General features: G+C 46.6%; 1 protein-coding gene across 2 annotated transcripts; it reads right to left on the reverse strand.

The window, feature by feature from the left end:
- Positions 1-1,039: 1,039 nt before the first annotated feature.
- LOC144159004 (putative serine carboxypeptidase CPVL) lies at positions 1,040-23,710 on the reverse strand. 2 transcript variants are annotated; one of them, XM_077690232.1, is made up of 4 exons: positions 23,477-23,710; positions 12,000-12,195; positions 8,315-8,645; positions 1,040-4,478 (listed from the first exon to the last, which is right to left on the reverse strand). In XM_077690232.1, exons 1-4 carry the CDS (start codon positions 23,695-23,697, stop codon positions 3,673-3,675), a joined length of 1,554 nt encoding a protein of 517 aa, XP_077546358.1. In that variant the 5' UTR covers positions 23,698-23,710; the 3' UTR covers positions 1,040-3,672. The 2 variants fall into 2 exon arrangements, with proteins under 2 accessions (XP_077546358.1, XP_077546357.1); XM_077690231.1 differs by lacking the exon at positions 23,477-23,710 and adding an exon at positions 12,662-12,875.
- Positions 23,711-25,909: the final 2,199 nt, after the last annotated feature.

A 25,909-nucleotide genomic window follows, 5' to 3' on the forward strand; every position in this document is an offset into this window, starting at 1 on the left:
TTTTGGCTATTTTTAATGGCGGACACAGAAAATAGCGAGTTTCTAAACAGATTCGCTGTAAAAAAATGTGCGAAATTGAGTTAAGAGAACATTACGCACACAAAAAAATCATGGGTCTTTGGAAAAAATTTTGGCATCAGTGGGGTTTGAAACCTAAGCGCTTGTTCCGAAACCCACGATTCTAGTCTCAGCCTACTGTGGCTTTTGATGAAGAGAGACAAGGACGCCGACCACGAGTCAGTTCGAGTTTAAAAGGAAAGTGTCGTTTCGGCTTCCACGCGGAAACATTGGTCACAGTAAAATCTTGAAGGGTTGAAGGGAAATAAACGCCTTAAGTACGTTTCACAACGCCGCACAGGCCTTGACTTCAACTGCAGTGGCCTTTTTTATTTTTATTCCATGGAATTGAGACAAAAAATGCGTCTTCACAGCGAAAGAAAAAAAAAAGGTCATATTTGGATCACATAAATATGTCCACTATACATAAAAGGAAACATGCCTTTTCTACATACAAAAATTGTATGTACAATGCGGAAAAATGTGTACAATGTTTCTAGAATAATCGCATGAGGTGAGGAGTCAATGTTATTTTTTCGCCCAGTCCGCAGGCTAACACACCGAAGTACGTTACACCCTGTGTGCAGCACGACTGCATACACTTGCAACGCGCATGCGCCCAAGGTCTATTTGCACTTATTTTCAATGCAACCTATAAATCTCGGATGGTGAGGAGTTTTCCAAATATTGTAACCCAGTCAGATGCTCACTCATAGCTGAAAATTCACTCTGCGTGTGGACCAGCACCTCGTGGGAGTACTTTAAGGTGAGCTGGCGTGAACGTCAGCGTTGCGATCTGCTAACCGAGATCTCCACAGACTGTACGAGCAATGGTCTAATTAGTGTCGCATTATGGCGGCGATGGGAGCAGTTATAGTGGATTTTGCCCAACCGGCCGAACCGCTTCCGCTCACTGACCAGCCAGAGTCACTGTTAATTATTAATAATAGCTGGCTAGTCAGTGAGCGGAAGCGGTTTGGTCGGTTGGGTAAAAATCAAGACAGATTACTCCCATGCAGTACAGCAATCCTCGCTGGTGTCGTTTCACAACTGCAAACTGATCAGTCTGTCTTGATTTTACCCAGCCGGACAAACCGCTTCCGCGCACTGGCTAGCCAGAGTCATTATTAATAATTAACAGTGACTCTGGCTAGTCAGTGAGCAGAAACGGTTAGGCCGGTTGGGTAAAATCAACTGTGAATGCTCCCATCGCCGCCATGATGCGACACTAATTAGACCATTGCCGACTGTACGTGCCAAGCAAACAAAAAGGTGGTAGGGAACGTCACCACAGGAGCACACAGCCAAGTACCGTATGGAAAACGGACTGAGGACAAACGTCTTTTGTTTTCCACGTGGTATTTACTGCACCACAAGTCAATATAGGAAATGATAGTTACAACACGTATTTACAATTATGTACAAATACAGATGAGTTAAATACAACATCAAGAACAAATATAAACATGATTAGCAATTATGTACATTTGATTTAAAAACGGGAGGGGATATCAGTCAGGACGGGAATTATTTTGGTCGTAGGCGTCTTTAGGGTAAACGATCATTTGGCAAAAGTGAATAAACCGTAGGTTCAGCGTATCTATCCAGCATTAGTGTTTTCCGTAAACTATGCAAAGCGATAAGGAAAGAAAAAAAAAAACAATCATCTATCACTGCCTTCGGGTGATACAAGATACCTTACACGATGTCGGTTCAATTCAAAGTCCTGCTTAAGACTTCTTTGGAGGACATCTCAAAAGAGTTACAATGTGCAATTCTTACAAACCCTTACAATTCATGAAGCAGTGCTGAATTGTTTCCGGTACATCGCACAGGCGACAGTTTACTTAAGACACAAAAATGTTCGGGCTGGGCAGCCATGTCTTAACAGGCGAAATTTTGGTATGCATTTTGAAGAATCACTTTATTTTTGTCGAGGGAGAGATCGGAATTTTACGCACACGTAAGACCACATCTTGTTAAATTAGATTAGATTGTTAGGCCAGTTAGACTAAACAGTTCTATACAGTGGTGCTGGAAAAAGCATGGAAATTAGGTCCTTGTAGATTAACACGAGACAGGGTAAACATATAATCTCGTAAAAAACGAACTCATAAAACTATATTAATCGCTCTAAGTAAACACATCTATTAACGATCTAAAATTATAGCGATACATGGTTTAGGAGATGAAGTTTAATACTATACCCATCCCTCATGATAGATTGGTGTATTGTTTTATCTAGAACCGTCCTTTTTTCGCGATTTTTAGGTAGCCGCTCTCACAAAATGGAAGACCGGTTTCAAGAACGCGCCGTGTGTCAGAAGATCTTATCAAAGCTCTTCGGTCGACCAAACTGTATGGGGAAAGGCGTTAGGTTTTTGATAGCGCGCCATGGGTTCCACTAAAAAGTCTTTCGCTTTAAACGCCGACTTTAAAAGCAAAGCGGAGATGTATGTTCGTGCCATGCAGCGAAGCCGTTTCTTGGCGTTGCCGGAAAAGTTTCTCAAGAAAAAATTAAAGTGGGGTGCATACTTTTTTGGGTGGGCTTCACGGGCCTCTGAAACGCCCTCTCAGAACCCTTGATGTCCGCGGAACACCATTCGAGAACCACTGCCGTAATGAATTCTGACGCAGTGGTTGTGTACGTCCCGCATCCTGTACCGAGGTAGCTTTTCGACACCACTCTGCTTAGAATCGTCTGACAAGCGCATTCAAGCCTGCCGTCTTCATATGGTACATCCCGAGCCTGGTTTAGCTTGGTAGATCGTCTAGCTATTAGACACCAGAGTTCAGGGGCTTCCCGTTTCGTGGCTGTCAAGGTTCACGACCCCTTCTTCGGTGCCTTATAGACGGGTACTGTGGTCGCAGAGAGGGAAGTCGATTCCTTGACTGCTTGAAGTGGGATGTGCTCTTACCCATAGACAAGCGTTGCAACAGGAATGGTGCGTACGTCTATGTATGGTTCCGTTAAAATTAATTGGCACCCATCGTGGTGGCTCAGTGGCCAAGGCGGCGCGCTGCTGAGCACGAGGTCGCAGGTTCGATTCCCAGCCGCGGCGGCCGCTTTTCTGATGGAGGCGAAAAGCAAAAAGCCCGTGTGTACGAGATTTAGGCGCACGATAAAGATGCCCAGGTGGTCAAAATTAATCCGGAGCCCTCCACTACGACGCGCCTCATCGTCTGCGTTGCGTCGGCGCGTTAAACCCTACAATCAATTATCAATCAATCAATCAAAATTAATTGGCGCATTAAAAGGCGTTACCGCTGCGATCGCAAGAAGGAACCGCTAGCGCATGAGAAGCGTCGCTCTTCAACTGACTAGGGGACAGAGACAATTAGCAGACAGTTGATTTCGTTCAAACATACATATCTATGCAGAAAGCGACACCGGAATATTTCAACAGGTTGCGAACTTGTTTGACAGATAAAACGGGCACAGATATAATCGAAGTAAAAACGCACCAACCACGAAGGCACTCGCGAATGAATCAAATGTGTCCACGTGAACGATGATAGAACACGCACACAGCCCCTCCACTCAAGAGTCACTCTTAGCGCTTAATTAGTTCAGTTTGTTTTGTCCCTCGTATCACGGGCTAGCTGGCACACGCACTAGTGCAGCTGCGTCAAATTTCCCGCCACGAACCTCCGCATCAAGTCGTCGACGGCTCGTGTCTGATCAAACCCCGGGTAGTGTCCGGCGCTGGCGAGCACGACAAAGGAAAAGTCGCCCGCCGTGGTCACGTATCCCGAGATGCCTTCCTCGCGCCCTCCGGCGAACCAGGGCGCGCGGTGGGCGTGCCTGAACTGACCGGCACGGCTCCAGTCGAGATCGCGCAAGAAGTCCTCTATAGGGTTGACAGCGAGTACGGGGTCCAGCTGCCCGGTGTAGGCGAGGAAGCGGTAGTTGTCCATAAGGGTGCTCACTATGTCCGATATGTTGCGGAAATAGTCGAACGCCAGTTTCGAGTTGATCTGGGCGTCCCGACGGAACTCGGCGTTGCGTCCCACGTGGACGGCTTGCTTGAAGTCGGCGGAGGCCACGTGTTCGCGGTACGCTCCGAACTCTGCTGGCTCGACGCTCCGCAGCACGTTACCGTCGAAAGCGTAGCCGCTCAGGCGCTGGAACAGCGTGGGCTCCTTGTTTGGATCCGTGTTGACGAACACGGTCTTCAAGAGAAGACCGAGGGCCTCTATGGAGCGGTTTGCGGTCACGAGGTCCTGCACGTCCGCCATCCTTTTCTTGTAGATCTGCCAGCCCTGGTAGTCGAGTACTCCGAGCTTGTGGAAGTAGTCGGATTGGTCCAGCATCGGCAGCAGAGGGCCCAGGAAACCGACGCCGCAGGAGACGCCTCGCAGCTTCACCGGAAGGTCCGGATTCTCGTGGAGTCGGATGGCCAGGGCTACAGCGGCCCTGGCTGCAAATAGAAAGAAAAGAAGTCATCGCTTTCTGTTAAGAAATTGCATTCATTGATTCTTAGCCACTAGTAAATGCAGAGGTACCTATGCCGGGGAGGGGAGGCGGCTGTTGACCGCCCATTGGCCAAACGAAAAACGAAATGGCTATATCATTTTCACTGCAAACCCATATGTTGTGAGGGAAGTCGCAGCGCTTTGCAATGTACGATCCTGTCATTGAAGGATTATCAAGGACCGAATGACTCTGGACTTATGAGGGAAAGGATTAACTAATGAAAAATAAGCCTATCTTTACAGCCACTAAGAATTAGGATGGTGAAGCTTGGAGGGCCGCTACAGAACCAATTCACAGTTTCGATTAACCATAATGAATATATCATATAGGCACTGAACGATGACGTAACCATGCTGCTCGTGCAATTAGCAGTAGTTTTAAGTGGTAAGGGCCCAAAGCGGGAGTGCTCAGTTTTCTCAACACAAAGGACCTAATGGACCTCTCCCTGTATGTAAACAACGTGACGTCACTAAGCGCACGTGCGCGACGGGTGGCGCCTGCTGGCGGCCGCGAAGTGAGGTGGCGGTTGGCAGAAAGCGCCTGCGCCGACGGCACGGTCTGGCCGAAAGGAACGATGTGCCGTTGGTTCGGGCCGTCACTGGCTTCCCACATTGCAGGGGGGTGGGGTGTCTAGCTATCCTAGCTGTGGCCGTCGCACCTCCATGTAGCTTTCCGCATCTACAACCTCCGCAACACTTTCGTTTAACGTACGGTCAACTGAACGGCGACGCTTTCGGATAATCAGTGCGCGGCAGAACAGCCTAAACGAGTCATTCTGAAGGTTGGTGCTGTTGCGACGCATTCCAAAATGTTTTTGAAGATTCTTTGTGTTCGGACACATACCAAGGAAAGCTAAATTATTGTTGCTTTCGAGGTCCGCTTAAGCTAAGCGCGGTGCCTCAGGCAGTTAAACGCTCCCTGTTCTTGGTCTCTGCGTCGCCCGCAGACAGTGGCGTACACACGATTTCATGTCGAGGGGAAAAAGGAAAGGTAAAGCATGAAAGGATTAAATAGTAAAATAAGCAGCAACGAAACAAAAATATGAAGAGCAAAAGGCAAAAATTATTCCAATAAAAATATCGCGATGATGTCGTTCTCTACGAGATTGACCGATTGTTTTCTTACCTTTACGCAGAGTGAAATATCGAAATGGTTCATCGTCATTGTGAGAGTAACATAGCAACCACATATGGTTAGTGCGTATATCTTGCGACAGTGCACTGAAATATTTTCGGTAGTCATTATTTCATGATAGTTAAAGTTAGTGTCCATGTACGCCCGCTGCATACGCCAGCGTCGGGAGGCCGCAACAAATGAATACATTCACTGAGTCTGTTCGCTAAGGACAAACACATTTTTCGAGTCGCGTGAGCGGCCCATCTCGCCCCGAAGGCACGATACTACATGTGAGCACGGCAAGCATCTCAGTTTTCCGGCATCCTCAAGGCAGAATATAATTGATCAAGGTAAAAATTTATTGTACTTACAAGCAATGAATTTCGTTCGTCTTGAACAGATCCCCCCATAACAAAAGACCAAACTTGTCGTTGTCGATCAGGCGGCAGGCGCGGCTATCGCGGATCCCTCGTCGAAACATTTATTTCGCGTCGCCTAAGCAGGTTAGGCATTCATTGTGTTTTTAATACAGTGCTCTACCTTCTCAAAACATGACAATATTTCGCAGCAAGAAAATTTCCGTCTGCCCCCTCCTCCCCCTCCCTATTTCACTTGAGCAAATTTCTGCTGGTGCTGCATGATAGCAGATGGTTGATAAACAGTATCATTTCATTGCACGAATCAGCGCGGACTGCCAATGTAGACGGTATGACTGCGCTTTAGAGAACAGCTGAAGTTCGAGAATGCGAAATGTTGCTACGAGTAAGAGCAGACTATGTCGCTGCTTTGGCTGCCAGCCTCTTCGGCACATTGCGCACATCCACAATACACGCCGAATTTACCTCTGTGGGGACTCCGAAAAGTCTGATGCCGCTGATTTTGCTCGCAAAATTTGGGTAGCCGAGAGCACAGCAGCCCACTGGCATCAGAAAAGCCAACACGTAAACAAAAATTCCACTTTTGCGCGCGTCTAATGCAGCCTCACTGCATACGCGCCGCGCGCCGGTCCGAATGTTTTGCCAACCACCCTCCCGGCCACGCCCAGCACGTGCGATTTCCGTGACGTCACGGCCGCCGCGTGACGTACCCCGGGAGAGGTCCATTGAAGAACTCAGAAACAGTAGCGTCATTTGAAAAGGAAGTGGGAGAGTTGTCAAAACTTTATAAGAAAAGCAAGATTACGAAGAAGGATTTAAAAAATTCCCCGCATTTCCCCGAGGGGAAGAATGTGAAAGTGCGATTGCACGAGTTGAATTTGCGCGGTTCGGTAATGTTCGCGAAAGAGAGATCACACACACACACACACAACTGCAAAGAAAGAAAGATGCATTTATTCACAGACACCTATTTGTGTTGTCGTTGTACTTGATTGCTAGAGCGGATCTCAGCTTTGAAATTTCGTGTCAGTACTCCCTTAAGCAGGTGCATTAGCCCTTCTCACGCCCGATTCTTGGCCAATCCCCCACGTGGGTATGTGCCATGTCAGCGGCCAGGCAGCGCGCGCCCATCTCCCCCCGTTGCCAAGGAAGACGAGGAGATTCCTGGCCAATCCCCCACGTGGGTATGTGCTATGTCAGCGGCCAGGCTGCGCGCGCCCATCTCCACGTGCGCGGACATCGCCGGTGGACGCAGGTTCAGGGTCGCTTAAGAAGTGCATTGCACTTAAAATCAGGAAGTTTAAAGACAGCAATAGCTTTTGGCAAGGACGAAATATGTGCATTGAAAGACGAGTGACGCGTTGCTATGGAGTCGCTCCATGCAGGACCAAGAAGACATGCCTCAATAAATTTAATTAAAAAGTTCTGTTGTATAGTGTGAAATGTAAATTTCGGGAAATAGAAAATAATGTCAAACAGACATGCCGGCAAGAATGTCCCTGTAGGCAGTGGAATACAGAAATTGATGGTTAGGACTACTACCTTGGCGGTTATCACCGCACAAATAAACCATTAGAAAGAACTTAGATGCATAATTGTAATGGTTTGGGCTGCGATCAGAAAATTCCCCCCCCCCCCCCCCCCACTAAGTTCTGTCCCCAAAATGAGTGTATATACGCAATGTGCACTTTCAGTGATGGCATGTCGGGCAGAAACTCGAGGTCTTACTCAGTACCCAGAAGGAAACAGGTGGGTCCTACAAACTATGCAAAGAAGGATGACAGGAGTAACACTTGGGAATAAGAAACCAGCATATAAAGAAATCACTCGAGTGGTCGAGTGGAAGACATCATGCCGCAAACTAAGTAAAAAAGTGGGGTTCAGCAAGTCATGTAATGCGGCTAACGGATGACAGGAAGACCACTTGTTTAACGGAACAGCTCCAAGGTATGGCAAAAGAAGTGTAGGAATACAAAGGACGCGATGGGAGGATGAGTTACGAAAATGCCGGGCAGGAAATGGGTTCGACAAACTCGGGAGAGGGGTGGTCGGAAGCATATATGGAAGATCGCTTCGTCCTGCAGAGAGCGAATAAAGCATGCTGGTCATGACTGCGATTATCAAGGACTGTCCCTTGATTGGATGTTTGTTTTGCCACCGGGCTTAGTTGAACATTCAGCACGGTTTTTACGACTGCTGTCACCACAGCGAAAGAGAACTGCCGCCACCATAGTCCATACCGAAAAGACATGGGCTGCTTACTTCGCGAAATCAATCCACCACATACCTCCGTAAGACTCTCCAGCGACGTAGAAGTCCCGATCTTTGTACTCCGGGAACAGCTCGAAGAACTGCTCGAGGAAGCGGTGTATGTCGCGCGACAGCTCCTCGAGGGTGGTCGGGTACCCGTCGGGGCTACCCGTCCGGCTGAAACCGGCTCCCACCGGTTGGTCCAGGTAGATGACGTTCAGGTACTCCCGCATGGTGTACTCCCTCGGGTGCACCTTGCCGTGGGCATCGATGGCCAGGGGTCCGTTCTCGAGGAACTGACCGAACAGCGAAGAGCTGCCGGGGCCTCCCTGGAGCCACAGCAGCAGGGGAGCCTCCAGGTGGTTTCGCTGCGAGAGAAACAAAATTGCGGGGCATTGCTTGGAACTTTCTAAGAATGTGGGGGCGAAAGCGTACTAGTTGGACCTTGTTTTGATCTGCTATTGAATTTTTTGGTAAACCTTCAGGCACCGTTAGCCACCCCTTGATACGTTCTCTGGACAGCACTCTACGAAACTCGTTCCGCAATTGCTCGCCATCGCCAGGTGCCTCCTGTTATTCTAGCTACACAATAGGTTTCTTTAGTAGGGTAGCCAATCGAGCGAGTAGAGATACTCGTTATGGTCAGCGCAGACGAAGACACGGGCCGGAAGGGAGGGGAAGACACGAGCGCTGTGTAACAATTTAAGTTTTAAGCGCAGAGCACTTTAGGGGCTCGCCTTGTCGTAGCTCGCTTGCTGTACCCAAGCAGAGCCACACGGCGTTTCGCCATAGCGTCTGTCTTTTTTTCTTTATTTCCAAACATGTTCCGACTATACAAACACAAGCAGTACTACAAACAAAAACAAAGTTGAACTAAATGATAAAATCGCTGACCCATTTTGAGGTATAGCGCTAGTGGCTAAAATATTTCCATCTGTGTTAGCTTTTCCACCTGTGACAGCCAGTCTGGTACATCAACTTGTGCCTTTACAACTTCATTGAAGGAGACCCGGCCTCTTGGAAATAGTCCGGGACAGGACGCGCATCAATGTTGGAGTAGCGGACTGCCGTACGACACATCCATCTACTGTGCAGGCCCAGTAGCGTGATTAAATCGAATGGGATACCATTTTCGTTTTGAACGGACAAATACCGAATACCGCGCGCGTCGATTGGAAGTTCTTTTTGCAGCGTTCGTTGCAGCTCATCCCAGAAGAAAACCCCGTCCCAAGAATCAATGGAAACATGTTCAGTCGTTTCCGGTTTTTTGCACAACCAACAATGGGCATGGGCTGGTCAAGTAATCCGAATGAGGGACAACAGGTGGACCATCCGTTTGACAGACTGGCTGCCATTAGACCGCAAACGCACTAGGGGTCGGCCAAGAACTCGTTAGCGAGATGAGCTACGAAAATTTGGGGGAAAAACATGAACTGGGCTTGCACTCGATAGGCGTGGTTGCAAATATTTGCGGGAGGCTTTCGTCCTGCAGTGGACACAAACAGGCTCATGATGATGATGATGATGATGAAAGGGGCCCTGCAACACTTCGGATAAACACTTTCACTGGTTTCTCTCTTTTCTGCACGTCTGAAGATTTGTGAAATGTATAGTTATCGCCATCACGGAACTGTATACTGCATGATTTGCTGGTCGCAGCAGATACGGCTTACGTGTATACTTTTCTTTTGTGGCTGTTCTTTAAAAAGTTGCTATCGAATGAGTTTATTGCTGTAACTGAAGGAAAGCCGACCAATAGCTGCTACATCGCTGTAATGACGTCATTACAGCCTTACAGCCGGCGAAGAAAGCCAAGTTTGGGAAAGGGGGAAAATCTGTCGAGCAAGCTTATACGTTATCTGATTGGCATAGAGCAGTAATTTTTGCTGAGGCACTTTGCGACCCTCTAATCTAAGTGCTCGGTGTGTTGGTTGACTACGTTCTGCAAGCATCTAAAATTTCGAAGAAAGTGAAAGTGTTGCAGGGTCCCTTTAATGAACTAAACATACGTTTTTGCATGGGCCCCTCAGTAACGTTTTCTGGATTAGGGCACGGGAAAATCCAACTTCAATATGGTTGGGCGCCTATTTATCAAAAACTTACGTGAATTTCACTTGAGATTCGGCATGTGAAGGCACAGATCGTTCTGGATTTATTGACTGTAGGTATTAACGTGCCGACGCAACGCAGTCGATGAGGTGCGCCGTAGGGGAGGGCTCCGGATTAATTTTGACAACCTGGGGATCTTTAATGTGCGCCGAAATCTCGTACACATAAGTGTTCTTGCTTTTCGCCTCCATCAGAAAAGCGGCCGCCGCGGCCGGGAATCGAACCCGCGTCCTCGTGCTCAGCAGTACAACGCCTTAGCCACTGAGCCACCGAGGCGGGTCCACACATCGTTCTTTATACGTGATTTATTTACTGCTTTAATTATTTAAGTAGTTATCGATCTGTTTTAATACTGATACCAGCCAAGGCGCGATAACAGGTATGCAAAATATTTGATAACTCAATTCAAAAGCGAGAAATCACACTGGACGTTTAACGCCCGGTCGTGGCCTTTATCAGCCAGCAGAGCCCAGTGGCATCAAGCCTAGTTAGCAGCCGACGTTCGGTGTCCGCATTACTACTCGCGCAAAAGGAACGAAACGCCTCTCTTTTTAGCGTTTGTTTTGCATACGAATTTCGGGACCTAGAAAGTCATTGGAAAAATCTGCTGCGGCTGTCACGTTATTAAGGCGAAAGTTTTATAAGAGCAAGAAAACCGGCGTACGGCATAGAAACGGCTCCTTTGGAAGCGTTCCATACCACGATGCGTTCTACAACACAGTTTAAAATCGGCAGTAGGGAGAGGTGATCGTCCACGTCAGTACCTACATTTCTGAAGGTTGTTGCCAATACGCCGCAGATGGAGAAAGCGGAAGAACGCAGCTGAAGGAGCCAACGTACAGGCGCGGAATACACCGTGGTCGTCAACGCTCTCATTAGACGGCGGCATGAACGAGAAGCGGCGCAACGTGAAGGAGAGCGATCGAAGCCACAACAAAGCCTTTCGAAAACCTGTAGTTCGCTTCCTCGCCTCGCCAAAAGGCACTAAGCTCGAGGACATCTATGCTCTCCTTATGGGCTGTGCATGCGGAAGAATTGATGCCCAATTGAACGTCTGAAAGGCCTTGCTTCCACCTTGCGTCCTGGAAGGACTTCGCCTTTTTGCTGCTAGCGACACTTTGCTTAGCGATCCGCTTCCGCCCTGGCACTCTCGATTGGCTTCGGTCAATATCCTGCGCGTTGCGCCACTGCGCGCTCCGGCTGCCGTGCAACCAGAGTAGACGACGATGGTTAATTAAGGGTGGTAAGTTGGGGCAGTTGGCTACGATTGCGAAGCGTACTGATTGCGCTGGATGTGACACAAAATTGGAATACACGGGACGCTAGCATCCCGTGTATTACTATCCTGCGAACGCCTTTCAGCGCTAACAGTACGTCTTCCGGATGAAGGTGACTTTCGCTGCCTCTCTGTTCGCTCGTTTAACTGCGTTCTCACGCTATTTTACTTCATCTGAAGTGTACTGGCCTGGACGACCACCTTTCGCTGCTCCAAGGAACGCGCCGGGCTATGGAACGCTTACCAATCAGGGGCTGGGACCGTTTCGCATCTTCCGACACCGGCTTTCCCGCTGAACGGGTTGTTTAGCGCTGTCGAACTAGATGGTCGAACTCACCTTGGCTTGGATGTGAAGGAAGAAGAGGTGACTGTCCAGCATAGCGTTGACGGTTATAAGCCCCGCGTGGGCCTCGGACCCCAGGTCAGGGAGGGAGAACATGGGCACCACGCTGCGGGCTCGAGCTTCCTGCGCCTCCTGCTTCTCCACGTACGGGCTCAGGTACAGCGTGTCCTCGTCGCCGCCTTGACCGGTGCTGGCGGGAAGAATGTTTCTTTTCAAAACGCCGCCTTAACCGTAAACGTGCCACTTTGTGGCACGGATCACTTAGTTTTCTGTGTGCGTAAAACGCCACACAGATACCGGCACGTCCTGCCACCTTCTTCAGCATGTGGGACACCTTTAGAACATAGGGCATAAAGGGCGAAACACACGAACGGAAAAATATGCGTCTGCATATGCGTATCCGGCTCCTAAAACCGGTTTGGCTACCGAAAGACCCCTCGGATTGGCGACTCCCACGTGCGTCCAATCTATTTTGCCGCGCCACGTCGCAAACCGGATCCCTCGGACGCGCATGTGTCTGTCTCTTAGCAGTTGCGCTACAAAGAGAGTGGCAGGGTGTGCCGGCATTCGCGTGATGCTTTTTGCACTCTACAAGCTTAGCGGTCTCAGTCAAAGCATCAACTTGGAAGAGCCAAGGGGCGTCGTACCCGACTTACCATGCCGGTATTGTGTCTTGCACGACATTCCACTCACGTGCGAAAAATTGACCCATGTAGGTCAGATGAAGCGCTGCCCGAGTGATCGTTTTCGTGCGCAGGCAGAGTACGGAAAAACTGGCACGGACAGTAATACTGCGAAACACTGCTGAAAGTGCGGTTGCTGGCCCAATCTTCAAGCCACGCAAGTTGCAAAAGCGTACAAAGGGCAACTCAGGGAGGAGTAGATGACACTTCATGAACAAAGCAGAGAACAGAAAATTTACCGAGGAATGAGATTTCATATCTCGATGCTTGGCAGCTTAGCTGCGCGTGAGAGTGAGTGGCTTCATTGCACGACCGGCTTTGTAGATAGCGAAGTGCCCGTCGCAGCCGGCGACATTGGGAGCCAGCGTGCCAAAAAATTGCCGTGTAGGGACGGCGTGCTCCATCAGGTGGGGCTGTTTAATCCTCAAATTCGCCAGCTTCGTTTGCCTTGCAATGGGGCCTGCTGCTTGTCGCACAAAAAGTAGCGGTCGTATTTATCAATGCCGATTGTACCGATCCGGCCAGCAACCGGCCAGCAACAATAATTCACGGTTAAATCTACAAGCGCTTCTTAGCTATGCAAACTTCAACGTAAACAAGTAACCACACTGATACCATATGCGCCTGCTTGACTAGCACTGTTTATTTTCGAGCATATCCGTTCATTTAAACTTGGGGAAACGTTTACCGTTTTCGCTTTACGTCGAGGAGGTGTTTTTTGTCGTGAAGCTCGTCTATGCTCGGGCAAAAATCAGAAGTTCACAGGGAAGGCTCGACTATGTATAAACACCTGAACAGGTTCATTTTGTGTGGGGAAGCGCCGTTGTTCTCTCTGGAAGACAACGTTTTTTCAGCGAAGAGAGCACTACTCGACGGCAACCGTTTCAACGAATGCGGCGTCTTTGCCGTGATTGGAGCGTCACGCTTGTAGAAGCTCTGTCGGCGGGGGGGGGGGGGGGGGGGGGGGGGGAGGAGGGGGGTGTTGAGGGGGGAGCTTAGAAGCCCAACACATGGCCGCACCAGGGCAATGCTTGCGGTGAGAACTAGTTATCTTCGTGCTATCTTTTTGAGCCACTGCCTCCGTACCGAAGCCATGGGGACCTGGTGAAAAGAAATCGCGTTTGGCATGCACCTGGCGGGCTTCCTCAGCTGTATACGCAACAAATACCACCACGTACGATAATTATCGCGTTTAGGTAACCAAAAAAATTCATCGTCCTCTTTAAAAAACATAATCTAACCTCACGTCAGGGTCAGATAAGCCGTGAGTCACAAGGCGATGACCGGAGGGTCATTTTTGTGTTGTTGGGCACGCGTTCATCCTGAATGAACAACCTTTATCTAAATGTCCGACTGTCGTACGCCATATTATGAACATGGCGGATCAGTCGCACGTTATCTATAATATTTACAAGACGATGTAATGCTGTCGATAAGGTGTACACATTTCGAAGTTATCAGAAGCGCATCTCGTCATTTACTTCGAGAAGTGAGGGGTTGAGGCCGTTTCTGTACGAGCGCGGTAATTTGGTTGTTAGCCTTAGATTAGAACGATGTCATGGAGATTTGATATTAACCTGGGTTACGATGTTTAGGGGGGTATAGTGAAAATTACTGCGTATTTATAGGTATCGCATCTGACAGCTCTAGTTAAAATTATGCCCCAGATTTTGCTGCCCGTCTTTTCGCTGATACTGACCGCATATCTCGGTACGGAGATTGCGTGCGAAAATCGCCTATTCTTTTCGGAGCTCAATATGTTTTTGTTCATTGAAAATGGATAACTGCGCCATAAACTGATGTAACAGTGTAAACTGTATGACCTGCTTTGTACGTCAGATAACAGCATGCGTTGAACTTTTGAACTGTGAACATTTCTACCCGTTTTGAAGCGTAAAACTTGTCGTACCAATGTTATAAAAAACGCAGTGTCTAGAGTTACGTCCGACGTAACCCAAAATTGAAAACAAAGGTACGTCGGACGGAACTTCAAACCAGCTTCCAGAGTTACGTCCGACGGAACCCAGAATTGAAAGGTAAAGTTACGTCCGGCGGAACTTTAAGCCAGTGTCCTGAGTTACGCCCGGCTTAACCTGTAAATGATAGAAGTTACTTCCGACGTAAGTGAAAATTAAAGAAAGGTACGTCGGACGTTCGCCGACCTCGAAAATGTTGCTGTACGTCGGAATAAAGTCGCTTCTCCGATGAAAGGACTTTACTTCAAACGTACCCGATGCCCCGAGGGTAAAGAAAGGCACGGACTTAGCCGGTGGATGACTCTACAGGACCGTCGGATGCGCCCGCAGGTGTATCCTGAGGTTGTGCTGTGTGGTTCCCTCTGTAAATGCAAATCCAATGCCACGGAGGAAGAGCTTCCCGTGTGATCTTAGGCGATTTACATCAGACGAGATTACAGCTGGGATATAGTCGGGCTAGGCGGGCTAGTTGGTACTCAGAATTCATGCTGAATTTTTGCGCAGCGTAAGACAAGGACAGATACAACAGGGGACACGAAGACCAGCGCTGGTCTTCGCTGGTCTTCGTATCCCTTGTTGTATCTGTCCTTGTCTTACGCTGCGCAAAAATTCAGCATGAATGCTGGGATATTGGTCGCTCGAGTGTTAGACTTGTTAAGCCTCTGTTCAAGACGTGATCCTGTCTGGCTTCGTGCAGACAAGGTACCGCCTCGCGCTCGTGACCCGAAGTCCTAGGTTCGAATCCCCCCCACCCGAGAACTTTCTTTACTCTCTTTTTTTTTGAGAAATGCATTTCTGCAACATGTTTAGAAGATGGACGGCAGTGGTACGTATTGCGCTGTTGTCATTACACGAAGCACTGCAATGATCACTCGATTTTTGGAAGCTGATGTGGAGCGGTACCATCTAGCTTATGGTCTACACAGCGTAAAGAAACACGGTTTAAATTTCGGGAACTTAGGACAGGCTCACCATAAACTTGTTACGAAAGAAGAACGAAAGTTAAATTTGTTACATCGCACACAGAGTGAATTTTTCACAGTTGTGGGTTGTGCCGGTGCAACACAATGTTTCGGCTGGTCAAGGCAGGAAAGACTTGATTAAAGTAACACGGACATAGATCACAAGCTACAGATGGGTCCTGTTTTTTTCGCACCGCGTTAGGCGGAAAACTTACTACGAGTGGCGGCTGGCACCTAGGAAGGTTCATCTTACAAAAATGAGAGAAAAATGCATAGCAATGGTCATTGTCTCAAAAAAAAAATAAAGGAAAGGTAACCAGGGGATTCGACCCTAGAACTTGGGTTCACGAGCGCGAGGCCGCTCCTCGCCGCCACGAAGGCCGGCGGGATCGCACCAACAGACGCCCAACAAGACGAACAATCGAGCGACCATGGCAACCGCATAGCACAACCTCAGGATACACCTGCGGGTGTGTCGGACGGGCCTGAACTGTCAGTCCGCCGTATCTTTCTTTAGCCTCTGGGCATCCAATATGTCCGACGTAAAGTCTCTTCACTGGAGGAGGGATTTCATATTGACGTACCGTAAGATTTTCGGGGTCGGCGTACGTCCGACGTATCTTTAACCGCTGAGGTCGAGATACGTCCGGCGTACCTTCAATTTTCATTTCCGTCTGACGTAACTTCAATATCATTTACAGGTTAAGGCGGACGTAACTCTAGACACTGGTTTAAAGTTCCGTCGGGTGCAACTTTAGTTTTCAATTCTGGGTTCCGTCTGACGTACATGTAGACACTGGCTATAAAAAAAGCACTCACGACGCTTTGCACCTAGTTGTACAGTGAAGTCGGAAACTCTTGATATCCACGCTTCAGTCAAATGCAAAGCTACGGGGATTCTGCCCATTCTAATGCAAGGGATATCAGTGAGTGAACGTACACATTTCGCCAAAATAGCGATAACACAAAGTAGATGCCATAGTGACACCAGTTTAGGCAGAGACAAAGTGTAGCCATTTCAATTTCTTACCGTATTATGGAAACAGACATTCCTCTAACGACGATAAAAAGAATAGAAAGGTTGGCTAGTTAGTGTTCACGGCGAAAAACGACCAACAGCGCCTACGTAGGGCGGTAACATAAACAAAGCAGTGTCTTTTTACACTCTTCCGTCATGTCTAGAATTTCCGCTGTTTGCCGTTTTTATCATGCACACTGACGAGTAGTCCGCGGGCACGCAAAATCCCAGCAAAGAGCACAGCAATGCATCCAGGTTTTGTCGACAGCTTCTTTTGAAAAACAGCTGGCTCTGTTTTGTGGTGAGCCAAATCTCGTGCATAACCTTGCGGGTGGGTCCGCTTAAATTTCATGATAGCATTTTTTAGCCCTCGTGGCTTGAAAAAAAAAAAATGTCCCCAGGATATCAAGCGATATTTGAGGCGTCTTTTTTTGAAATGAGCCAAATCTAACTAACGCGAATTTGAGAAACGAGCGGAAATTTCTTACCCGACATAAATGCAACACTGTCGAGGCCATTATATGATATATTTTACATGTGAGCAAAGGGAACTTTATGGCCACAAGTGATTAAAGATTATGGGTTGAATTTCAGCAATATTGGAGTGGTACGTAAGTTTGCATTTGGCTCATATTGAATTGAAACACTCAAGTTGATGCGGCACTCTTATGAAAACTTTATTTAAATTGACTTTCAACAATGGTGCCATTGTTTTCGCGAAAAAGGCATTAAACATGCAAAATGGCATTAAGAAGCGTAGAACTATACACGGAGAGCAGGTGAGTGCTCTTGGCACCATTAGCAGCTTTTTTCGAATTCTTCCCTAGTATAATTTTCTCAGGCACGCCTGAACGCACTCAAGAAATAAGCAAGCACTTCATCGCCTTGCCATGAATTTCCAAAACACTTCACGAAAAAGCTGCTCATATCTTCTTCTTCAACTTAATGAAGTGGTTCGTACTCTCAGAGGTGGGGGGGGGGGGATTTGCCAGGGCTTGTAAGCGGTGGGTACTTAGTTAAGTACTAAAATGGTAAATATGGCAGTAAAAAAATACATATAACCAGAGTTACTCCGTAGGTACGGGAGAGACGTGGTGAAATTATTTTTTCACATCTTTGAATTTCACTTCGTTCGCTTCTTCCGTTCCCTTCGTCGTTGACATCTGGGGTCGGCTCTTTGGCCGATCTCCTAATTCCCGTCTGAATTTATCATAAACCTGCTCCGAAAAGGAAAAAAATAGCTTCTGAGAACACCAACGAAACAGTCTGAACAGTCGAGCCAAAAGCAAACTCCCATTGAGCAAACGGATTTGGCTAATTGTGATACGTAAAGCAACAGGTACAGGCTAATTTTTGTTACGAACTACGATCTGCGTAGATGTTGGCAGGAAGTTATTTTAGCTATTTCCTTGCCACCCCATATTTAGGGAAGAGACGCCGAGTTTTTCGTGTCACGTACTGCAGTTTTATCTGACAGTTTCGGTTTCAGGATCTGGCTTATTTACAAAAAAAAAAAAAACAACAACAAACCAAACGCCTCATTTATAGTAACACAGGCACTTTTTGCTTGGAGCTTCGACCGTCCAGAAATCTTTAACCCATGGATGCCCAGTGTTGCTCAGGAGCAACAACCCAATATTTTGTTCTGTAGCCCTTAGTATTTTGTTTGTACATTTAACACCATTAATCCACAGAAAAAGAATCCCGGACCTTCAAAAATTGAAGAGGAGAGGGCAGTGTGTACTTCCATGTGCTAACAAAATATTGTTTACGCGTGTCAACCTTCATCGAGGCCGGGTGGCTTAATGGGATAATGACGGGTAACCGAAATTATGCAATTTCGTTGTTATTACAAATGATAGTCAAACTTTACGTTATTGTGTTGAGTTGAAACATAAGTCATGGTGATCAATGTAGCTCTCTTGTTCAAGAGATATATGGGCAGCCCGTGCCCAGTGTTTCCCAGCGCCCAGTGTGTCCTAGTGTCCGTCTTGATGAACGAATTTTTTTTCTGACTTCATATTTGTTATGTCGGATGTCCCTTTAGATTATAAAAAAAAACTTCTCGCACGCTTAAGCAAAATAATAAAGTTTTGGGTATCAAGGGCTAGAAACTACTTCGGGAACATGACAGTTCCCGTTCCCCTATGTTTTTTTCGGGAATACTTGAATACGAACGCTGGATTGGGGGTTTTCAAGATGCCTGAAATTTTTTATATTTTTCTGTCAAAGGTTACTACGAGTAGAATTACCTTTGATGACTTAGATGTTCCTAAAACCTGATAAACCAATCTATTGAACTTGAAATTGTGCACAGAGCAAGCGTAGAGCTTCAATTACGACTTTGTCGAATTACTTTACGTTATGCTAAATACCTCTGTGTGAACAGTCTTGAAGAAGCTGTGAAGAACAGGAAAGGTGGTATTGATCCATCCTAATCTTTGGGGTGTATTTATATAGATTATCGGAGAATGGTTTACTCCTAGTTTGGAAAATATTTCTGAACACAATAGATTCTCAGAGTTCCAAACAGAATAGCCCGAGGAGATAAAAAATGAAAAGCTATCCCTCCGATCTTTTCTTATGACATAAGAATGTACTTAGTACACAGATACGTAATCAACACCTTAATTACGTTTTGCAAACGGTAGATTTCAGAGGAAACTTTTTTAGTCGGATAATGTTAGTTTTCTCTTTGGCATAATGTTTTGCAGCAATACTGCCGTGCATTCGGCCCGGCGAGCTCAATCTAGGATGATTGCAGGAAAGATGACGAAAAGAAATGTCAACCTTCCAATTTGTAAAAATGTTTATAGTAAAAGGTTGATTAAATTCTTTGTGTGAAAGTAGGGAAGTAGGGAATGTAGGGAAAGTAGGGGAACTAAACTTGCAAAAAATTTTCAGTTCACATGTAAAATGTTCTACTGGTTTAATAACGATTTTTCTGTGGTTACCTAATTTTTATATTTTGCTTTTCTGTGATGTGCATCGTTTTTCATTTCAGAAATGTATTTCTGTGTTGGATCGGACACCAGCCGTTGGTTATCCGTTCAAATATTTCTTGTATTATTTCTGAGAAGCATTTAATGAAGTTGCCTGATGAAGCAATAAAGTACATGGCCTCTCTTCTAGGCAATAGTGCACAAATGCTGTAATACAGCCTGGCGCAGCGGTCGCTCATTGTACACCTTTTCCAGTTCCATGCACTTATGATACGGCGGGCGGCTGTGATACGCTAATTGCCTGCGGTTCGCGCAGTACAGCGCGCAATCAGCCCCGAAACGATAAAGGGACCCTGCAACACTTTCTTCAACTTTTTTGAAATCTAAATGATTGAAGAACGTAGTCACCCAGCACACCCAGTACTTATATTAGGGGGTCGCAGAGTACCTCAGCCAAAAATTACTGCTCTATGCCCATCAGATAACTTGTACACTCGCCCAAAAGTTTTTTCTTTCTTTCATGGTCTTGACGTTCTTCGACAGCTCGAATTACGTTAGTAAGGCCATGTAGCGACTGTTGGCCGGTGTTTCTTCAGTTGCAGCAGTGTACACTTTTCCATAGAAACTAAAATAAAAGCCACAAAAACAAAGCCGAAATGGAAGCCGTGTCTGGTGCGACGAGCAAATCACGCAGTGCCGCTCCGTGCTGGCGATAACTATAGCTTTCGCAGTGGTCCCAGACGCGAAGGCAAGAGTGAAAGCGCTTATCGAAAGTGTGGCAGGGTCCCTTTAAAGCAACACCCAAGATACCGGATGTCACAGCGAGACTAGTGGGTGCAGGTTGTTTAGCCAGATATGCACCGATAGCCGAGACAATAGGGCTGCCGTAGTATCATTACTGGTGAGGAGCGTTTTGATGACGAGCTCACAAATTTCGATCATTCGCTGATTTAGCGTACTTTGAATTTATTAGCGCAATTAAGCGACGTATAATTGTAGACTTGTCATATCTGTGAAATGTGGTGGTACAGTAAAAGCTGGTTAATTCGAACTCGGGTAATTCGAACTGACGCCCTAGTCCCAGCACAGTCCTGCTTGTTTCAATGGGGGAAACTCCCGATAATTTGAACGGGTCGGTATCCAGAATGGTCAATTCGAACTGGGATCCTCTGATTTCCATCGCTCCTCGCAGAAGACGTCGGCCCAGAGGGATTACAATGTGTTGCAAATCCAAACCAACGAAAATTTACTACAGATGAAAAACAACGAAACAGAAAAACAACTGACTGATCAATGAATTTCGTTCGCTGCTCGAGCTCCATGAACATTGTTTACAAAATCACCTGTTACAAACGTGTAGTAGCGCCTAATCTGCTATGACGAGTCCATAAGTGGCTTCTTCGTGTTCTTCCCGCGCAGTGTGACGCTATGTCCGTGACGCTACCTCACGAAATAATTACAATAAGCTTGTTGTCCTGCAAAAAAAGATATTACGGTGTTTCGAAAATTTTCAAGGGAAATTCCAAGACCTGCCAACTTCACCTTTGTTTTCAAAACACTCAATACTTAGAGCTGACCAGCTGTATTACTTTAGACTCCTGCAGATGGTACACAAAAACAAGTTATATGTAGATGGTGACGCAGAAAACCGTCATTACTGTGTACGGCGTCCAATAAGACGTACACCTAAAACTAGGACTAATTACGGCAAACAATCGGCCACTTATCAAGTACCGCATGTCTTGAACATCCTAGAGGATAATTTAAATTTTAGCACCAGTGCAACCGTATTTAAGACTGAAACCAAGGTGATGTTTATAGAAAAGAAAGTGAGATATGAAAATCACTAGGCGTGTCTCACTCTAAAGAATTTAAACTGTACTGTGTGAAGACGTGATTTTTTCACAGACATGAGGAACAATCAGTAAGGAAACATTTCGTGTTGTATTGTATCTGCTGGCAACAGGTATTGAAGAAAAAAGTTTTATGTATATTGTATAACTTTTGATTCTCATTATAGGAAATGTACGACTTTTTGTATTTTTCTTGATTTACTTATTTTTTTTCTCTGTATCGATGGATCTTATTGCTAAGCACGCATATTTGATTTGAACATGTCCTCTACTGTGAACTCCTCTGTTGTGGACTCCAGAGGGTCAGGAGCCCTCGTCAGGCACTCAATGCCATTAGCTCCTGCCTCTTCAGCAGGGATTGTAACAACGTCTGCTGAAAAATAAAGTCTTCTTCTTCTTCTTCTTCTTCATTCTTGCTCCCACCCGCTAATTCGAACTCCGCTTAATTCGAACAGTTTCATGGTCCCCTCCGAGTTCGAATTAGCGAGCTTTTACTCTGTTTGACTAAGGAGATTCTGCGACAACTCATTTTACAGTCCTTCCCCCAAGCCCTCTGAGCCAACGAGAGAAGTTGCGTGATATGGGTGGTTTTAAAGTGGTCATCGCTTACTATGTACGGCGGTAAACGACACGAGACTTGTCACTGTATAGAGGTTTTTTATCGAGCAAATTAAATGTAATTTCTCAGCTATTCTCAATACCGCAATTCCTTTTATGGCACCGTACCCTTCCTACAGCCGTCCATGTACAATTTGAAACTTCAGAGCGTCACAATAAGTACAAAACGCTTTTATCACCTTAATTTGCGATATTTATCAGGAAGCTTTGAACTGGGAGCGAGAATAGAGTGGTTATAGTGTCCAAACATAGCGTGATTTTTTTTTCAGGGTAGGAATGCCAGAGAGGAAGTTACGGAGCCGTGTGCCAGCACCTCAATCCATCACTAGAAGAAGCGAAAATATTTAAATTTTTAAGCGCGAAAGAGATTTTACTACCTTACTATGAATTTACTTGCTATAAATTAAAAAAGGCACAAACTCGTCTCCATTACAGTTTTTAAACGGTCGAGAATGACGCCCACGAAAGTGATAGCTTAGGCTTGTTGGAGCAACATTGCTACAAGAAAAATAGCCCTGACTCAGGAAAGGACATGTGTCGCCTCCTACGTTTGTCTGTGTCAGCGCTGTTTTTTTTTATTTGGTTGAAACTCGACGTGATTGGTTTTTAAAGGCACGCGGACTAGAAGGCGAGACAGCGCGAAACTGGCGACACGGAAAACTGCGCGTATTTGCGGAGAAGTGCCTCCGACCTTCGGCAGCGCCGTTAATAAAGTACATTGCACCGCTAAAATCTATGCTTGCTTCAACACCGATGCGAAAGAAGCAAGAGCTTGGACATTATATTGCCGCTGTATAACCGTGGCAGAGTTTGGCAGCTCACATTGAAGCGATAGAAGTGTTTTGTATTTCTCGTGCCGCTTTACACTTCCAAACACACGGAATACAATAAAGGGGGGAGTATGGTCCCCGTCAAACGGTGCTAAGTCGTGTGGTGTTGGAAGTATCTCAAAACAAAATAAATTGCATGTGTCGTCTATGAAGCCTATGTAACAACAAGTTTCGTCTCATTTAGTACATTAGATAATGAGAGAAAACAGTTCTAAAACTAACCATACCACGCTCCTTCTTCCCCTGTCTCACGGCGTTAGGGGAATGGCTGTAAAACGATTGTGAATTTATGCAGCAACCGGGACTAAGCGTAATCTCGACGTCCTCTACCGGGTCCTCAACACGAAACTCGGAAAGCTCGCGCGCTCACACACACGTACAACAATAGTTGCATAGAACCATTGCGAATACATAGCTTGCACTGACGTCACTATAACTGTCATGTTTGTGAACCGCGTTGACGGCGAAAGGTAGTGAACTTATCTGGTGCTCTCACTTGGAGCAGCACTAGCGAATCTGCGAGCAGTGCACAAGAAAGGGCAGTGGTGACGACACATACTAGCTATGTATACACTCATACAGCTCTCACCTTTTGCGAGGTACGGCGAAGGCTCCGATGAGTGCGATGCATAGCACCAGCAAGACTGCGGTCAGCACCAACCAGACCCATCGACGGCCACTCATAGTTGTCCGAACAGAGTCCCAACAACTTCCCCCTCCGTTTCTCTGAGTGTCTGCTGGCTGGTTCTGCTTGAGGTGCGTACCGACGTGCGCTTGACCGGTCTCTGCGCCGGAGGAGTTCGACGGCATCGCACCGATTGCGCCAAGCGGCGCAGCAGCACGCCGTCCGGGGCGCTGATATCAAGCCGCCGGATCGGTGGTTGGCTACAGCTGATAGCCCTGTCGTCGCTGCCCCGGCTGGTAGCCGCAGCAGCAGCAGTGCGGGAACACTCCCAGACTTGTCTGCTGTTTCTTCAGAGGTGCTGCAGTGATTCAAATACAAATCTTTTACGCGCCGAAGCTACGATGATGATGACAATGATTATAGAACTCCCCTTTTTTGGAGTCATGGTTAAAATCCATCTTGAAGTTATAAAGCTGGACCGTAAGGCTTGCTGTAGCCTGAAAAGTAGTGGTAGTGGTATATGCATTTTTATGGCTAAGGCGTCGTGGTGCTGAGCATGAGGCCGTGGGTTCGATTGCCGGCCGCGGCGGCCGCTTTTCTGGTGGAGGCGAAAAGCAAAAACGCCCGTGTGTATGATATTTTGGGGCACGTTAAAGATCCCCAGGTAGCCAAAATTAATCCGGAGCCCTCCTCTACGGCGAACCTCGTCGCCGGCGTTGCGTCGGCTCGTTAAACCCCACAATCAATCAATATATGCATTCTTATGGTGCAAACGCAGCTAAAGCCAAAAAGCGCCACGCAAAGTTATTTTCGCATGTCGATATTACTCATTAAAATATTCGTGGTATGGCTGTCGAAGAGTTAAACTTGTTAGCATTCGGGGGTGCGAGGCCCTGTTTAAAACACAAAAATGGGCGTGATAAAAGATTGCCTGAAAAGTAACCGTTAGTGTATGCGATATGGGTCCTGGGTGCCGACAAAGAAATATATTTGCATGGTGTGAATACTTCCAGAGAATACCATTTTTACTCTGAGCGGAATAAATATGACACCTTCAGCTGATACGAACTTTTCCTCGAGAAGTGAAGAGTTAGATTCAGGTGGGGAGAACACGCGGTGAAAGCACTCGTTAGTTGTGTTGGCTAATTACGTGTCATCAATAATGAGTACCTTTACGCTTCATCGGAATCTAAGCGGTTCTCCTTGCTGACCATGTACTGCCGAAATTCAGAAGGATTAGGTGTCCTAAAGTTGGGTAATGCGGAAGAAAAATATTTCTCTATGGCTAGTGACGACTTATTATTACAGTGGTTCGAAGATAACTGATGAATTCGGGAGGGCCAGTTTTTTTGCTCTTTCTGCACGTTTTATTCTGCGTTTTCAGTGCAAAATAGTTCGGGTAACCCAGGGGTAGTTAGGCGGGGGAGAATACGTGCGTTTGCGAGAAGCAAAAGATTTAATACAAGCTGCATCTATCCGCTTGAAATCGTCCCGTAACATATCGACACTCTTATCAGGCAACCGGCCCACAAATTTCCTGAATTCATCAAGTATGGGATTATCGTTAGCATGAGCGCAATCGTTGCAATATTTAACGAGATGCGCTTACTTTGTAGCAATTATTGACCGCACAAGTGAACAGAACAAGGCTACGCTCCGATATGCGCGTTTCTATGCATATTCAGACTCAGCCATACTTTTCCTCACAAAAACAAGAATAAAGGTAATGCTATTATTAGAGCATACACAAGTGGTTTCCCGCATGACTTACTGAAAATAGCATGTGATCTTTACATCCATTGGATGCAATCCATCCATCCACCATTACATCCACCATTACATCTATTATCTAATGATTACATCCGCCACAGACTTAATAAATTCACTGCCATGCTTACAGAATGAAAGGTGATGAATACGCATGTCTCTTTCAGTTGCTTTTTCGTATATGTTTGTAGTCGTGAGATTATAATAACAATTGGGAATGCTTTAACGTTATTATGGCTGCGCATACGCGTCAAGTCGGCAAGGCTCCTGGGCTCGCGCTACGCAAATATCCTTCACTTTCTAAATAAGGACCTACCAGGGTTTCTATTATCTTGAAACCCTTGGCGAGCATACATACCCTTCATGAAGGCGGAAAACTGATAAGAGCCCTTGCTGAAAACAACGGGGCTGGGCATTTATCATTGCTTATCTGTTTGTTTAACATTATGGTCAATACCACAACCCCAGGGTTTGAATTACCCATGGCCCGTTAAAAAACAAGATCCCACATGCCAGTAAGGTCACACTAGCTGTTGCAACTATCCCTATGACTCAAAGAGCACTACTTCACCAAGCAGGACCTGGTCACACTGGTGTAGTATTTGGCCGCAGCGTTCTTACGTAGTGAAG

The sequence above is a fragment of the Haemaphysalis longicornis genome, unplaced genomic scaffold, assembly GCF_048455015.1.
Source record: "Haemaphysalis longicornis isolate Haplotype H1 unplaced genomic scaffold, Haemaphysalis longicornis Haplotype H1 scaffold_10, whole genome shotgun sequence".
Taxonomy (NCBI): Eukaryota; Metazoa; Arthropoda; class Arachnida; order Ixodida; family Ixodidae; genus Haemaphysalis; species Haemaphysalis longicornis.

Coding starts and splice junctions, on each gene's coding strand:
- LOC144159004 (XM_077690232.1), bottom strand. CDS start 23,697: ATGCCGTCGAACTCCTCCGGCGCAGAGACCGGTCAAGCGCACGTCGGT. Junction 12,196..23,476: donor TTCGCCGTACCTCGCAAAAG/GTGAGAGCTGTA, acceptor TCTTCCCGCCAG/CACCGGTCAAGGCGGCGACG. Junction 8,646..11,999: donor TCCTTCACATCCAAGCCAAG/GTGAGTTCGACC, acceptor TTTCTCTCGCAG/CGAAACCACCTGGAGGCTCC.